Source organism: Giraffa tippelskirchi, chromosome 10, assembly GCF_054371585.1.
Source record: "Giraffa tippelskirchi isolate mGirTip1 chromosome 10, T2T-mGirTip1v1.2.pri, whole genome shotgun sequence".
Taxonomy (NCBI): domain Eukaryota; kingdom Metazoa; phylum Chordata; class Mammalia; order Artiodactyla; family Giraffidae; genus Giraffa; species Giraffa tippelskirchi.
Window position 1 is genome coordinate 93,420,914 of NC_137284.1, and position 16,776 is coordinate 93,437,689.

Here is a 16,776-nt window from a genome sequence, read left to right on the forward strand (position 1 = left end):
TTGAGGTTCTTCAGTTTCTTACCTCTTGGGAAGAGACTCCTCTGTAGCCAAAATCATGTAACTTGTACTCCAGACCATCTAAGTTACCAGACGTTTCTAACAAGTATTTGGCCAATATTTTCTTCTGCTCTCTAGAATTTGTGGCCACTGTGATTGGATACCAGGACTGAACAAGAATAGTCTGTAGTAATAAAATTAACCACAAACATTAATACATAAAAAATTGGATTCTTTCTGAGGAAAATCCTAGCTTTCTCTGGAGGTATGTCCTGGACTTCCATACTAGTAGAAATACCAATTGGACATTTCAGCTGTATGGTGGGAAGCCTACCACATGTATTTCAGATACAGTGCCGAGCTCAGCTCTCAAATCCACAATATGAAGGATAAGCAAACTAGGCCCTAAACAGTAGAGAATGTTCAATTACCTATTTTTCCATCCAAAGCTCCAAAGAAGCAAATATTTATGAAGACTATCTGTGATGAAGGACCGATGTATTTCTTTATTTTCAATCTATCATGGATCAATAGTTTTATAAACTATATTTACACTTGGATGCTAAGGCAATTGCCGTAAAAGTTTCTAAATGCTTATCCTTGATTTCTATATTTCATGCAGACTTGCATCAAAGAGTTCATGGACCAGCACTGATCCATGGACTGCACCTTGAATAGTGTACATCTAGAGAAGTTATTTTTTTACTCCTCTAGGTAGTATTGGATCTAATTTTTCCTTGGATCTAATATGACTACTGGTAGGTTATATATGTGAGATACTTTTGTTTAGTAGTAGACAATTCTATTCACCGAGTTATGTTTTATGTCCTTGGCATTTATCAAAAGTCATTATAAAAGAGCCACATGAAACATTTCTGCATACGCTGTATAATTCTAAGGTCCCTATTTTGTAATTCAGTTCCTATTATATAGTTTTCCAACTGAGGAAATGAAAGAATTGCTACGTTCTAATACTAAGACTTGCTACTTCCTGATAAGAACTGTCTCTTGGCTTTCTCCTTTTCCTTGGCTTCCAGGCAACTCCAAAAAACGTCTAATCACAGCAACTATATTAATTATTATGACTTAGGAATTCACTCCTCCATTCTAGGATCATAATTTCCTATTCTTTTTGTAAACCAGATAGCCTGATATTACAGCAGCTTCAAATTTTAGAAAGAGCTGCTAAGATGACAAGTCTGTGCTCACTCAAAAAGCTACTTACTTTCTAAATTTTACAAAACAAGCTTTTACTGAATACCAGCTAAGTGACCAATAAATAACATAAGTAAAAATAATAAGATTATTTACTCTTGGACTTCCCAGCTCAGTCCCCTAAAGAGAAAAACTGCAGTGTTAGACTCTTGTGATTAACTATGGCTCCTAGTTCTTTGCAGCTCCTTCCATCAAGAGGTGCAATCTCTCTCTTCATCCCTGATTCTGGGATGTTCCTATGATTTGCTTTTGACCAACAGAATGTAGCAGAAGCCGTATTTATAACTTCCAAGCTTCTGTTTCAAGAGGTTTTATAGCTTCTACTTTCATTTTCTTAGAACCTCAAGACTGCCCTATTGTAAAGAAGCCTAAGTCAAGAAAAGAGATCCAGCAGTCTCAGTTACCTAAGCTGAGGTCCAGACATGGGAGTGAGGTCATTTTAGACTGTCCTTATCCGAGCTGAACCTCTGAACGCAGACACGTAAGTCCAAGCAAGACCAGCAGAGAACCATTCAGTCAACCGCAGAATCATGAGCAATAACAGCCTTTTTTTTAAGGGGGGCAGGGGGTAGTTTGTTACCTAACAGTAGAAAACTGATGCAACTCCTAACTTGAACTCTATGACAGATCACCTCTTACCTAAGCATTCTGCTTCTGAAATTCTTCTTTCATAATTTCAGTGATTCCACTGCCCCAGCCTATGAGTATCCTACTTCTAACTAATCTTTAGCTTCTCTTCCTCTTTATACTGCCGATGGTTATCCTTCTAAAGCAGAGTTTTATTTAGGTTGTGTCATTCCTTAAAATCCTTTAATGGCTATCTATTCCACAGAAGAAGAAGGCCAATTCATGTTGAAATCTGAGGCCTTCTGCAATCTTGCCTTATTTACCATCTAAAGGTTTACCCCTTATAATATATATTTTTTGCTACAGTCTCCCTTGGGCTACTTGCCATCCTAAGAATACCTGAGCTCTTCATTCTTTCATGAAGAATACCTTTATGAAATAGAAAAGGTTTTTTTTTTCCCCCCATACACAGAATTCCCTACTTCTGCTACTAATTTAGCATTCTTACTTGTATTAGTGTTTAGTAAAGAATAAATTGCTCCTCCTCCAAAAGCCGTTAAGTAAGACAGTCACCTTACTCTAATATCTGTGCCCAGCACTTCTGGGGTATACAACTAGTAATCAATATTCATTTGCTGATTTAATTCAATCAACTCATAATTTTAATTTAACTTAGAATGATATTATCTAGGAGTATGAGAAAGATAGAAAACATAATGTGAAAAACTCTAGTTGAGTTATAAAGGTAGAAGATTGACCTTACCCCTCGAAAAATGCCAGGGAAGGAGAGAAATAACTATGAGACACAGTGATCCTTCACATCACCATTTCCTTTCCATAGTCCAACAAAATCAGCTTAAATTATACTCTTAATAAAATCACTCCCCTTTAAAAAAGATCACTGTAGATGTAAGCAAGGGAAAAAAAGGCAAGTTAGTTTGGGTTAATCCAAGGTCTAATAAAGTAGGCCTTGTTGGAAACTTCTCCAAAACAGCAATTTGCCCACACAAATCAAGATAAAATTTTAGCTGAAAACTAAGACTAAAGTAAGAGAACCTGCAAGTTTTATTTAAGAAGTGTTCATTGTATCATTACTGTGCAGACTAAAGAATTTCAAAGAATGAGAAATGGTATGGTATAGTAGAAAGGGGACTGGACCTACTCTGTTAACTAGTCCCTTCACCCTTCAGGGCTCAATTTCCTCATCTGTGAAATGAAGGCATTTGATCAGTGTAATAGTTTATAAAGTCACCTTTGATTTTTAACAGCAAAAAGGTATTGTTTTGTTTTTTTGGTTGGAAGAAACTGTTAAGTTTAGCCCAACATGCTCATTCTTCAGCCCCTCTTAAGTCTGAGATACCTCTGAAGAACTCTTAAGCTCTCCTAAATACGTTTTGAAATCTGATTTGAGGATTAAGATTTCTTTTAGCACTGATATTAAAATTGATAAAGCAATTCAATAATTTTAGTGGGTTTTAAAATTCAGTGTATGGTGAATAAAAGAATGTTGTTAATAACTTTGCACAAGGAATTCCATGGTGGTCCAGTGGTTAGGACTTGGCACTTTGACTGCTCTGGTTCAACTCCTGGTTAGGGAACTAAGATCCTGCAAACTGTGCAGTGAGGCCAAAAAATAAACACCACAAAAAAAAAACACACTTTGCACATGCTGGGAGGGCGAAATGGAAATACTACTACCAAGCACTATTATTTTAAATGTTTTAAATTAAGGATTTCCTGAAGAAAATCTCAAGTTTTTAAATAACAAGCTTTTTGGATTTGGTAACACATTGCATTTACAAGGTAGTAAACTTGGGTGGGAGATGTCTAAGAGAAAGATGAACCTCCTCTATCCTCTAACCCACAGAAGAGGCAAAGTCATCCTGAGAAAGTGTTTTCTGGAGATAAGGTATTCAAACACAATTAAAAAAAAAAACAACAACAACACAGGATCTATCAGAAAGGGATTGTTTCAGAACATATATTTTTGTGCCTTAGATAAAAAATACATACCGAGGACTGAAAGTATTTAAATAATATATATTAGAATAGAAGGTAAACTTGATAAGCAGATGAAAATAGGGCACTTTTTTCTGTTCAAAATCTAAATCTCGTATTTTATATTTAATAATTTTTAAAAATATTTTTATATTTGCCAACAAACTACTGCTAAGATGTCCACAATTTATAAAAACATCTTTTCTTTTTTTTTTAGTGAAATACATCTACATAATGATAATTAAAACAGGTACTTAAAAATTTTTTCAAGGCTAGTATTTTTCACTTTCTAAAGAAAAACATACATGAAAAGCAAGGTAGACTTGGAACTAGTTCTGTGTCCACAAATATCTGCTTTATGAGACTCCAATTCAACACAGGGGAAGAGTACTTGTTGACTAAATCCTCAAATAGCAAACTAAAAAGAAAAAAGTGAAAAAAGGTGATTCATAAATGATGATTTTCAAAGTAAGATTTATCTGCTTGGGATCTTTTGGCACTGAAGGTAAAAGATACACTAGATGATGTGGTTCTTTAAGAACTCTTCTACTCTTTTTTATAATTCTATCGCCTCAAAATAAAGTATCTGTCAGTAAAGTAGTATGAGAATTGTTAATATGTTTCCTTTTACTCTGAGTTCACAATTCAGATTTTTAACACACAGCAGTAAACTATTTTAAATCCTTATTTTAGTTAATTGTTCATTGTTTCAGAGCCTGTTAGGCTATTAAAAGTTTTTCTAAACTGTTTCTAGTCTTTATAAATGAATCCCAAATGTGTTATTTTATAATATAACAACAAATTAGTTTAACCAATAAACTAGTGAGATAAAGCATACAAAGCACCAAGTAAACACCTCTCAGATAATAGGGTGAAATTTCTATAGTGAACCTTGAATGTATTTAGATGAGAAATACCAGGTGGTAGAGTCTAGGCCCTAAACTGATTGGGTAAGAATAAAGAAAATGATGACTAAAATGTCTTAAGTTACTAAAGATGTACCTGTGCTGTTTTTATAATCTTTCTCTATGGTGGTATATATTCAGGATTGCAACAAATAAGATGGAGGCCAGCTGAGCTTTAACTGTAACAATTCTTTACAATTTAAGATTAGATTTTACTGGAAGGTAATTTAAAGATTATTTAGTCCAACTGTCATTTTACAGATGAGGAAACTGAGGCCTACAAAGGTTTAGGAAGTGGTAGGAGGTTACATAACTTTATTAGTAGCAATTTTTAAACTAGAATCCCAGTTGAATGGTTTTTACCTCTCCAATTCATGTTAAGAATGAAAAGCAAAACAAAAAACAATTCACCTCAACCCAGTTTGTAAGCCAGTAACACTCCGGATCTGTGTTTTCCACCGTGAAGAGAACATTTCCTCTAGGAATGACAGAGCCTTCAGGAACAGCTTTTACTTCTATTGGAAGATGCCCATCATATTTCTGGTAAAAGACAATAATGAAATTATTCATTCAACAGATGGTACATCATTATCTGTTTAAATAAGGTTCTTCATATTTTACAGAAGCTAAACTTACTGTCAGAGAATTTACAACTGTAGATCTTATTATATTGCTAGTAATCTGGTCAGAATATGCTTATCCTCCTGAAATAAAATTAGCTATTATGATTAACAGTTTAGTATTACTAATTTTTAAATTTTATGCCTTCAAAGTACTTTTGCTAAGAAAATTTATCACTTGAAGATAACTTCGAAACAAAGTTGTATTAGTCTTCTTTCCCCTTCAAAGAGTTTATTCAAACATAGTCTAAGAGCACTATCTTTCTTCTAAGTAGTCTTCTTTTTCATAAAAGAAAGGCTAATGACAGGAAGGTAAAATAATGAACTGCTGTTAGAGAGCAAAATAAAATGAACTAAGAGAGAAAAGAACTCTCTGCCAGTAGAAGAATCTTGAATAGGTTTTCTCTATACTGGTAATAGACCTGACACTATTTTGGCAGTAGATAGACTAACTGTAAGCATAGTTTCTAGAACTTTCACACTCAACATCCAAGTGCAACAAGTCTCTCCCAGATTAGGCTGAGGATAAAGGGGCTACACGACATGTTACTAGATACTTAATTAAGCCTCCCCTTTTTTAAAGTTAAAAGCTGTGGTTAAAAACTTTTGGCTAGTAAGGTAGGTTGTTTCAGAAGTCATAACAGTTTATGTGATTTGGGACAGGATAACTAGATTAAAAAAAAAAAAATCACGATTCTCGAGGTCTCAGACTCCATGCTTGTAAAATCGGATGACACAAGATTATTTCTAGAGAATCTATGAATCCCTAAGATTCTCTCTCTGAGTATAAAATGAAAAGATTTACCACCTTGACGACTGAGAATTATATTATTAAGCATAGCATCTAACTTAACCATAACTGTTATCCTCAAAACAAATCAAATGATTTAAATGTGGTAGTTAGCCAACAGATTTTACTGACCTTACTTAAGATATGGAAAACTAGCAGAGTGCTTACCCAACTTCTTCAAGGAGCCAAAATTACCAAATAGTAAAATTCAGTATTACAATATAGGCATGAAAGTTAAAGCATTTCTTATCACTTTGTGTTTGGTAGTTTACAATGAAAAAGACATTCATTTTAGAGATAATTAACATGGAAAGATGTCAGTAGATCCCATTCCCCACCTATCTATGTAATAAAGAAAATGGCCGGGGTACAATTCAACTTATAACTCAATTTCCATGTCTTTGGATGCCCAAAAGTTTAAGCAAGGAATCCAGATGTGTTAGATAGGAATAGTACTGTACAACAAAGAATGAAAATTCATTTCACAGATCTGTACCAAACCATTCTAACTATTCAGTAAAGGAAATGTCCTAGAATTGTGTAGTGATAGATTCACACCCTCTATTTTCTTAGGTATTCTATAGTCTAGAAAATAGGCTTAAATTTTCAAGTTGCCCCATGCCCTTTCTTAATCATAATGTATTTTCAGATAAAGGATTAAACCACCTTTCTGATTTGCTAGTTATTTAAACTGTAATACATGTTGTATCAAATTGCTTAGACATGCTGTAGATTCTCGATACTAATCATCAGGAAAAACAATTAAACATACCTTTAACTTCTCACAAGAATATCTAAATAGATATTAGTTATAGGTTCCCAGACAGACAAGAGTTATAATTACAGCTGATCCTTGAACAATGTGGGGGTTAGAGGCACCCTCTGCCAACAGTCAAAAATCCAAGTATTACTTAGTCAGCCTCTGTAACCGCAGTTTCTCTGTATCTGTGGTTCTGCATCTGCAGATTCAACCAACTGCAGGCTGTGTAGTACTGTAGTATTTACTACTGAAAGAAACTCCACGTAGAAGTGGACCTGTGCAACTCAAACCTGGTTTTCAAAGATCAACTGTATAGCCTAATTTTCTAGTCAAATTCCATGGCAAGAAATTTTGAACTAAAAGTAAAACCAAAATACACAGATCAAAAATACACATTTTTTACCTCAAGAATATAGTTCCATCCCTTTTCATTAAAGACATCATCTTGGAAATGCTCTTTGTATACCTCTTTGGCTTCTTGGATCTTCTCTTTGGTCACTACTTTACCTAAAAAAATAAACATCCTGTTTACATTTCTGAAGGCATGCAGTGAATTGCTGAGTTGTCATAGGATTAATGTCTCTAGCTATTTCACACATTCTATGGATTAAAAAACAAGAACTGAGAGGTTAAATGATTTACCCAGAGTCAACAGCAGAGTCGGAAAAGAAATCTGCACTTCCAACCACTCATAAGCAGAAGCATAAAAGTTAATTTATTATGTGAAAAACAAATTTGCAGTAGAAGAGATTATTATATGTGTGTGTATATATATATTTTAAATCACAGTAACAAATTCACTTCTAGGGAGATTTTTTAAAAACCTGTGTTAATTTATACAGTCTTTAGATTTGAGAGTAAGTCTTTGATATGTGGTTTCCAGGTGAATCTGTTTACTTTACTCATTAAGAATATCTTTGGAGGTTGACAATCCAATAATTTTCACAGTTCCTAAGTTGCTGCCCCACCCCAAATACACTTTTAGCTAACTTTATCTATAAAATGAGGATAATACCTACTTATAGCATGGTGTGCTGCGATTCATGGGGTCGCAGAGTCGGACACGACTGAGCGACTGAACTGACAGCATGGTTGTGAGTTATGACATCTGAATAAAAGTTCTTAGAATGCTGGCCTATAACAAACCATATATTTTAGCTGTAATTAATAATAAATAACATTTTATAGAGCTTTTAAGCTGAAGGAAACTGAAGTGTAACATTAGTCTTTGGTAACTCTCTAAATAAGATCACTAGTAAACTTATTTAAAATATCTTGGGTAATTGTGTTGCAATGAAGTACTTTTGATATCCAAGTATATTTTCAATAGCATAACATATCTTAACTATCTGATCTTAAAACTGCCAATGTTATAGAAAAAATTATCTGCATAAAATTCAACTTAATCTGTATTCAATTCTGAGATTACTTTTATTTGAAAAGGTAAAAATGAAGTTTTCCAAAATGTATAGAAACCTTGGGAACTATTTCCCCATCCTCCAAATGGACTTCCAAATAATAAAGTACTGAAATTATTTTGGGGATTCTGCTTCTTTAAAATGCATTTGAGACTAAGTCTACAGTTACAAGTAGTTTTGAAAAATAGACCTTTAAGGTAAAACTGACTAGCATAAACATATTCTAACTGCTATCACAGCTCAAAATGAGTTTCCAGGTCAGTAACAAATCCTTTATTTTGAATTAGTGACTAAAGTCTACCAACAAACCAGATTACTCTCAGAAAATTATTCACTTCTCTAAATTTATTCCCAAACTTCTTAGTTTCAGAAAATCTCTCTCATATTTAGAACACCAAGTATATACAAATTATAAAATTTAATGCTTTCAAATTAACAGATTTCTAAAAATTTCAAAAGAACCCCTAATGTAATTAATATCAAAATTAGACTCTTCAAAAAGTTACTTCAAATAATAAAATATGACAGTATAGGAGAACAACTATGAAGAGGTATATGAAAACAGTATTTTAAACACATTAGGAAAAGCAATACCTTTTAAATACTTATGAAGAATGTACTGCAATCCATAAAATACTGTTTCCTCATATTTCACCTTCCTTATTTTCGAGTTTTCTGTCTTCTTTTCACGGCATTCAAAGTAAGAATAAACTTTGCTTGTGTTGGGTGGGTACTGTTTATAGTGAGTAACCTATATGAAAGAGAAATACTTGAATTAGAAAATACCAGAAGAACAGAATGTAAACTACAACACAAAGAACTTGAAAATATAAAAACTAGGTAAAATATACTGATTTGCTATTGATGAGCTTCTTTTCTGGCGATAAAGAATAAAAAGTAAATATCGTGCTTGTTGTTGTTTAGTTGCCAAGTCATGTCCGACTCTTTTGCAACCCTATGGATTGTAGCCCGCCAGGCTCCTCTGTCCATGGGATTTCCCAGGCAAGAAGACTGGAGTGGGTTGCCATTTCCTTCTCCAGGGGATAATCTCCATCCAGGGACTGAATCCATGTCTCCTACATTGGCAGGTGGGTCCTTAAGCACTGAGCCACCAGGGAAGCCCCATTATGATTCAGATACTTTTAATACTTTGGTATCTTAAATTCAAAGTCACAGGCGAGTATGAATTTTTATAAACAGATTGGATTTAAGGAAGTACATAGCCTCTATAGAACTGGACACCTGGGGAGAAAAATACAAAAAAAAGGTATCTTGTTTACTCTTGGTGAACAGTCTTCATTTGGGAAAGAGAAGCAGCTGCCTGGGGGGGACATACAACATAAAAGAATGAACTGAAAGCAGAATTTGGTATTGTTACTATTTAAGTATGGAACGCTCAACAAGTCAATAGTCAATGACTTCTTAAGGCTCTCCATCTGTATAATGAAGTACTGGAAATGATCTCTTCTAGTCTTCATAGTGACACTGTGAAAACCTGGATGAAAGCAACAGCAGCAGCAGTGGAAAAAAATACCCTGTTCTGTAATCTTTTCTCAATCCACCTCTGAATTGTGAAATAAATGTCTATACAATTGCAACATTAAATCCTTGTGGATTTAAAGATATGAAGAGGTATTATTACAAATTTCTTTCCATGAATTTAGGTAAAAGCCACTGTTGAAAATTTGTTTTTGTTTTCTGTGCTCATTATAATCTGAATTTATTACATTTTAATATGGTTACAATATTTTACCAATAAAAAACAAATGGAAGAATAGTGTGTATTCTCCCATTTGAAAAAATAGGAATAATAATGCCTTAAAGCTTACAGATAGGGTGATGAGTCAGGGTAATGGTGGAATAAATCTTTGCAGATGAGTTTCATGGACGACTACTGTGGACATAAACCATTTTCCCTGTTTACTTCTGATCTCAAGTTTCGGAAAAACTAATGTTTTCCCTGTTTGGCCGCACAATCTCAATCCAAGTAAAGCTTGGCTTTAACCTAAAGAATCTTTGTGGCTTAACACAAAAACTCGAAAATGAATACAGAGAGAAAAAAAAGTCACAAATGTTTAAAATATGTTTCCTTTCTAATTGAAGCAACTCACAACTCTAATAGCCCCCTGATGCTGCTTACAGGTAATCTTGGAGATGAATTCTTATTGTTAATATGTGGTCTGTTGCCTAAGTCAGGTGCGAGTTGGAACTTTCTGTTTTGCTCACCTATGCTTCCCAGGTGATGCAGTGGTATAAAGAAACCCCTTGCCAATGCAGGAGCCGCAAGAGACGCAGGTTAGATCCCCGGATCAGGAAGATCCCCTGGAGACGGAAATGGCAACCTGCTCCAGTATTCCTACCTGGAAAATTCCATGGATAGAGCAGCCTGGCAGGCTATAGTTTATGGGGTCTCAAAGAGTTGGACTGAACACACACAGACAGTTATCTATATATTACAAGGTATATGGAGGCTTCATCAAAACCTAGCATAGGGACTTCCCCGGCGGTCCAATGGTTAAGACTCTGTGCTTCCACCACAGGGGGCATGGGTTTGATCCCTGATCAGGGAACTAAGGCCCTCACGCTGCATGTGTGTTAGTCACTCAGTCATGTCCGACTCTCTGCAATCCTACGGACCCTAGCCTGCCAGGCTCCTCTGTCCATGGACTTCTCCAGGCAAGAATACTGGAGTGTGGTGCCATTTTCTTCTCCAGGGATCTTCCCAAACCAGGAATTGAACCTGGGTCTCCTGCACTGCAGGCAGATTCTTTACCGTCTGAGCCATCAGGAAAGCCCACATGCTGCATGGCGAGGCTGAAACAAAAAACCTAGAAGTACATGTCAGTTTTTTAAAGTTAGAACTCAGGGGCTGATGCCAGTGTAAATTTAAAATTTAAAAAGTAGTTCAGTGAAGTAACTAATACAGCTGCTGCTGCTGCTAAGTCGCTTCAGTCGTGTCCAACTCTGTGCGACCCCACAGACGGCAGCCCACCAGGCTCCTCTTTCCCTGGAATTCTCCAGGCAAGAACACTGGAGTGGGTTGCCATCATGCATGCTAAGTCGCTTCAGTCGTGTCTGACTCGGTGCGACTCTATGGACAGCAGCCCACCAGGCTCCTCTGACCACGGGATTCTCTAGGCAAGAATACTGGAGTGGGTTGCCATTTCCTTCTCCAATGCATGCATGCTGAGTTGCTTCAGTCGTGTCTGACTCTGTGCGACTCTACGGACAGCAGCCCACCAGGCTCCTCTGACCACGGGATTCTCTAGGCAAGAATACTGGAGTGGGTTGCCACTTCCTTCTCCGAGCTAACACAGAATCCAGAGCAATTAAGTCTCTTAGCTGATTCATTAAAATGCAAAAACATGCATATGTATATGTAGGAATGATATCACAGTAATAAATGATTACTACTTTAACTACTTAAGAAACTGGTTAGAAAAAGATATCACCACTTGAAAATGTATACAAGATGTATATAGAAACGAAAATGTCCAGTTTACAATCTAAATAACTCCAATTTCCTAAGTGGGAATAAGCAGTGAGATGGGAGAAAAGTCAGCTCTGATGAAGTAAAATTTGAACAAAGATTCACAGTTGTGACTCAGTAGTTAGTTGGACCTTCTTCACAGTTCACATACTTAATGGTGCACCTTTGAAAGTTTACTTTTTCTCTATCAGATTTAAAAGTATTAGAAGGCAAATGAATTACTTTCTTCTTCTGAGTAGACCAAGCAGTCAAAAGCTAAATGGAAATGTACCTAAGCTATTTAATTCCACCTTGGTCTAAAAGTGTACTAAAGATTTTCCATCCTACAAATACAGTTCCTGTTATGGACAATAATGAAATATGTTTATATAATTTTAAAGCTTTACTTCAGTTGTGTTCTTTAATTAAGGTACTTAAAACCTTTGCGTAAGCATTCAGAATGTCTCTCTGAAAACAAACATTAAAAATACAAAGTTGTCTAGGCTTAGTTAGAAATGAAGTATGACTTCTAGAATCTTTGGAGAAACTTAAGAGAACTGTTTAAGAATTCAGCTAAAGAGTCAGCAAACTCTGGCAATTAACTATGGAACAATTTACGATCAACCACTAACTAACACCCAATATATCTGAAGAAGAATAAAATACAATAGTATATTCAGATCTGTTTATATACTGGCATGTACATTGTTTAAATGGGAAAAAAAAATTTTAAACAGAGCTTCTTCGCAAATATTTTCTAAAATAGCTAATTTTAGTTGTGCTAAGTTTACTGTCCTCTTCATTTTACTTTCTGCTAAACTTGTCACCCTGAGCCCTTTGGAACTTTTATCAGAAAATGAGATGATATAGCAGAAATTCAAATCAATAAATTTTTATTTTATAAACAGTTCATTCATTCACAAATATATACTCTACCTGCTGTGTAATCAGGCACTGGTTCAGATGCTAAGGATGGGGAAGTAAAATAGACTGACATAGTCCCTAGTCTCACTGGGCTAGTGAGGGCTGAGAGGTCATAAAATAATTTCAGAGCTAGATGGATGCTATGAAAAATTAAAATGATGGCCTAGAAGAGGCATAGGAGACTAAATAGAAGGCCAGGAAGGCTTCTCCTGAGATAGTGACATGTGAACAAGATCTAAATGACAAGGAAATAGGAAATATTTTGACTTCAGGGTCAAAACAGAAGACCACTGTGGTTGGTGCTTAGACAATGAGGAGGAGGAGGTACATTAAGTCAGAGAGAGATGCAGGGACAAAATCACATAAGATTCACAGGCTACCTCAAGTGGGGAAGCCACCAGTATGCTTTAGGCTAGAGTGATTATGATCTGATTCACATTTGACAAAGATCAGCCTGGCAGAGGTGGAGAGTAGATTACAGGGTGACCTGAGTGGACACAGGAGCATCAGTTAAGAGGCTATTGCCAAAACTCAGATTAGGTGAGAGATGACTCAATGCCTTTGGAGAAGTAGGCTGATAGATTAGATCTGGGAATAAAGAGGGGGAGAATTTAATGACGTCTCCTAGATTTTTGGCTTGAGCAACTGAGTGAATAATGGTGCCATTTGCTGAGACGAGGAAAAGCATGGAAGGACTGGGTAGGGAAATCAAGAGCTTAGTTTTAAGTATGGTAAGTAAACACTAACAAAAAGCTTCATAATATTCAAAATTAAGTGACCTGCCAAAGAAGAGCTCTTAAATCATGTCGTTTTTCAGCACTGCTTTGAACTTCCACCACTTGAGAAAATGGCTGTACAATAAATTTAAAATTATTTATAAGATGAGAAAATAACAAATTTCTCTTAATATCCTCCACAAAGACTACCCCTGAAAATGTTTCCTAAACTGACACAGCCTTCCTGCAACTAACAGAATCCCGCCAGCACATTAATATATGTGTGAAGAAGAACAGACACACAAGGGAAAATGTAGCTCTTCTAATAAATGTGAATTTCAGTTATGTGGTTGATTTTACTTCATGAAAAAATAAGCTTCTAAAAATTGCACTCCCAGTGTCAATTAACCATGTATAACAGTTCAAGAGAAATATGAGAAGTATTTCAGTTGCATAGAGTTTTTCTGTGAGAGCAAAGTATACTTTTCTTCTGAGCTTCTCTAGATTTCCTATAAGGCTGACATAATGTATTTCCAAGAGCTTTCCTCCCACATTGGTATCACATGACCAAAGGTAACTACTACTAACCTACTTTAACAGTTATAATCACTAAGAAATAATCACAAGCCAACATTTCAACGCCACCATGTGTACATAAGAGCATATGGAGTAATAGACTCAAAGTCACAAACAAGGCTATGTTACCTGTGTAATATCTAAAGGCACTCATAAGAGGCACTTATATTGGCTAAGACTCTCTACCTTTATCAAAGGTAACGAGCCATAAATAGCAAAAATCATAACGGATTTTTCCTTCTTTTCAATATTATTCAGGATTTCTCAAGCCCTGTCCTTCCGTTGCTCCAGAAAATGATTCATTGCTATTTGGCTTTTGAAGCACTACTAACATCAAAATACAATTTAAGGATTTAGGGATTATATTATTTTAGTGAAGGGGAGAAATTGTAAAACCAGCCATTATCATTATGCTGCCTCTTCCTTTGAATCTGGTAGAATTCCTAGCAACTTGTACCTTTTCTTGGCACACCTTTGAGAGAGATTTCATAAACTGACAAAAAGGCTATCAGTTTCCGGTATTTTTGTTTTGCAAGATACTTTACAATTATTCCTGGCCTTATCCAGTCTTTCTATGAAGTATATTCATGATTTACATATAGGATTTTATTTCTGTTGCCTGGGTTTTTCCTGTAATTCATAATATAAAACTTACCGGGAAAACTCTATCCTAAGAACGCATAGGTGCTCTCTGACATACAAACTGCAGCCGGACCACACTTCTCACAGGGCTTAGGCTGCCACTGGAGCCGTTTTGACCATACTTAAGTGTCCAGAAGTGGTGAAGGAGAAGCAACTTTGAAAAACAGGGAACAGCTCAGAGGAAGACAGTGGGTAGCTCAAGTCTGAGGCAGGACTAACTTACCCATAAGAATGATTGTCATCTAGCCCCAAATCTTTAATCCCAAAATGCCCAAGTAAGATCTGTTATTCTGCCACTAATGAGGAAGCAAGCTGTTTTTCAAAAAGCTACCTTGGGTGCTTAATCACCATACATAAATCATACAGACTTTTGTAACTTTTCTGAAATCAACTATCACCCATCTTAGATTGTAATGGACATCTTTTGTCTTTTATAATACCTCAGTTCAGTTCAGTTGCTCAGTCGTGTCTGACTCTTTGCGACCCCATGGACTGCAGTACGCCAGGCCCCCCCGTCCTTCAATCACTCCCGGAGCTTACTCAAACTCATGTCCATCAAGTCTGTGATGCCATCCAACCATCTCATCCTCTGTTGTCCCGTCCTCCTCCTGCCTTCAATCTCTGCCAGGATCAAGATCTTTTCAATTGAGTCAGTTCTTCGCATCAGGTGGCCAAAGTATTGGAGTTTCAGCTTCAGCATCAGTCCTTCCAATGAATATTCAGGACTGATTTCCTTTCGGATGGACTGGTTGGACCTCACTTCAGGCCAAGGGACTCTTAAGAGTCTTCTTCAACACCGCAGTTCAAAAGCATCAATTTTTCGGCACTCAGCTTTCTTTATATTCCAACTCTCACAACCATACATGACTACCGGAAAAACCATAGCTTTGACTAGACGGACATTTGTTGGCAAAGTAATGTCTCTGCTTATTTAATATGCTGTCTAGATAGCATGTTTAAAAGCAGAGACATTACTTTGCCAACAAAAGTCCGTCTAGTCAAGACTATGGTTTTTCCAGTGGTCATGTATGGATGTGAGAGTTGGACGGTGAAGAAAGCTGAGCGCCGAAGAATTGATGCTTTTGAACTGTGGTGTTGGAGAAGACTCTTGAGAGTTTCTTGGACTGCAAGGAGATCCAATTAATCCATCCTAAAAGAGATCAATCCTGGGTGTTCATTGGAAGGTCTGATGTTGAAGCTGAAGCTCCAATACTTTGGCCACCTCATGCGAAGGGTTGACTCATTGGAAAAGACCCTAATGCTGGGTAGGATTGGGGGCGGGAGGAGAAGGGGACGACAGAGGATGAGATGGTTGGATGGCATCACCGACTCGATGAACATGGGTTTGGGTAGACTCCGGGAGTTGGTGATGGACAGAGAGGCCTGGCGTGCTGCAATTCATGGGGTCGCAGAGTCGGACACGACTGAGCGACTGAACTGAACTGAACTAGGTTGGTCATAACTTTTCTTCCAAGGAGCAAGTGTCTTTTAATTTCATGGCTGCAGTCACCATCTGCAGTGATTTTGGAGCCCCCCAAAATACAGTCTGTCACTGTTCCATTGCTTCCCCATCTATTTGCCATGAAGTGATGGGACCTATTATAATACCTAATGGGTTTCTAATATTTATTGAATTAATGGATAAAAATGTGCTGAGTTCAAGCTAACCACTTTAAAATGACCTTCTGAGAAGCAACCCACACTGGACAGCACATTTCATAACTTATGTGTCTGACGTGGCTTAAACTATAAATTGCTTAGAGATTTCTTTCTTGCGCTGCATGTTATTTATTTTTTCCAACTAAGTCTGAATTGACAACATCTTCCATTTCAACCTCCTAACAGGTAGAATGTTTAGAAATGTTAAAACTACTCTCTGCTGTATTTTGTTACAGACATTATCTATATAGAAGGGGAAGAAGGATGGAATAGAAAAGAATCTTTTATTGATTCATTTAGTTGGAAACTGATCAATGGCTATCCCAGAAATAAGTGGGAAAACAAAATGACTTATTTTCTTTACAAAAAAATGTTCCAAATACTTTTTTAGCACCGCAATGGCTAAGGCCAGCCCCAATGCACCTTTCCTTAGCTGGCTTATTAGCACAATGTAAATATAACCCAGTAGATAATTTTGCTTTAAACCATTTTGAAAATATAAGTGGTTAACACTTAAGTG

The 16,776-nt window shown here is 36.3% G+C and overlaps 1 protein-coding gene and 1 long non-coding RNA gene across 14 annotated transcripts in view; one reads left to right on the plus strand and one right to left on the minus strand.

Moving 5' to 3' along the window:
• NAMPT (nicotinamide phosphoribosyltransferase) overlaps positions 1-16,776 on the minus strand; it is a 74,086-nt gene that overhangs the window by 53,641 nt on the left and 3,669 nt on the right. For all 13 annotated transcript variants that reach the window (XM_081535922.1, XM_081535920.1, XM_081535930.1 and 10 more), the window contains 4 exons: positions 8,865-9,021; positions 7,256-7,359; positions 5,094-5,222; positions 23-181 (listed from right to left, as the gene is read on the minus strand). In XM_081535922.1, the coding sequence (XP_081392048.1) occupies positions 23-181; positions 5,094-5,222; positions 7,256-7,359; positions 8,865-9,021 (549 nt within the window). The remainder of the gene's footprint in view (positions 1-22; positions 182-5,093; positions 5,223-7,255; positions 7,360-8,864; positions 9,022-16,776) is intronic.
• On the plus strand, positions 8,992-12,304 carry LOC145524162 (uncharacterized). The gene is made up of 2 exons (XR_014067266.1): positions 8,992-11,224; positions 11,471-12,304. It is a non-coding gene; the product is annotated as an uncharacterized LOC145524162 (long non-coding RNA).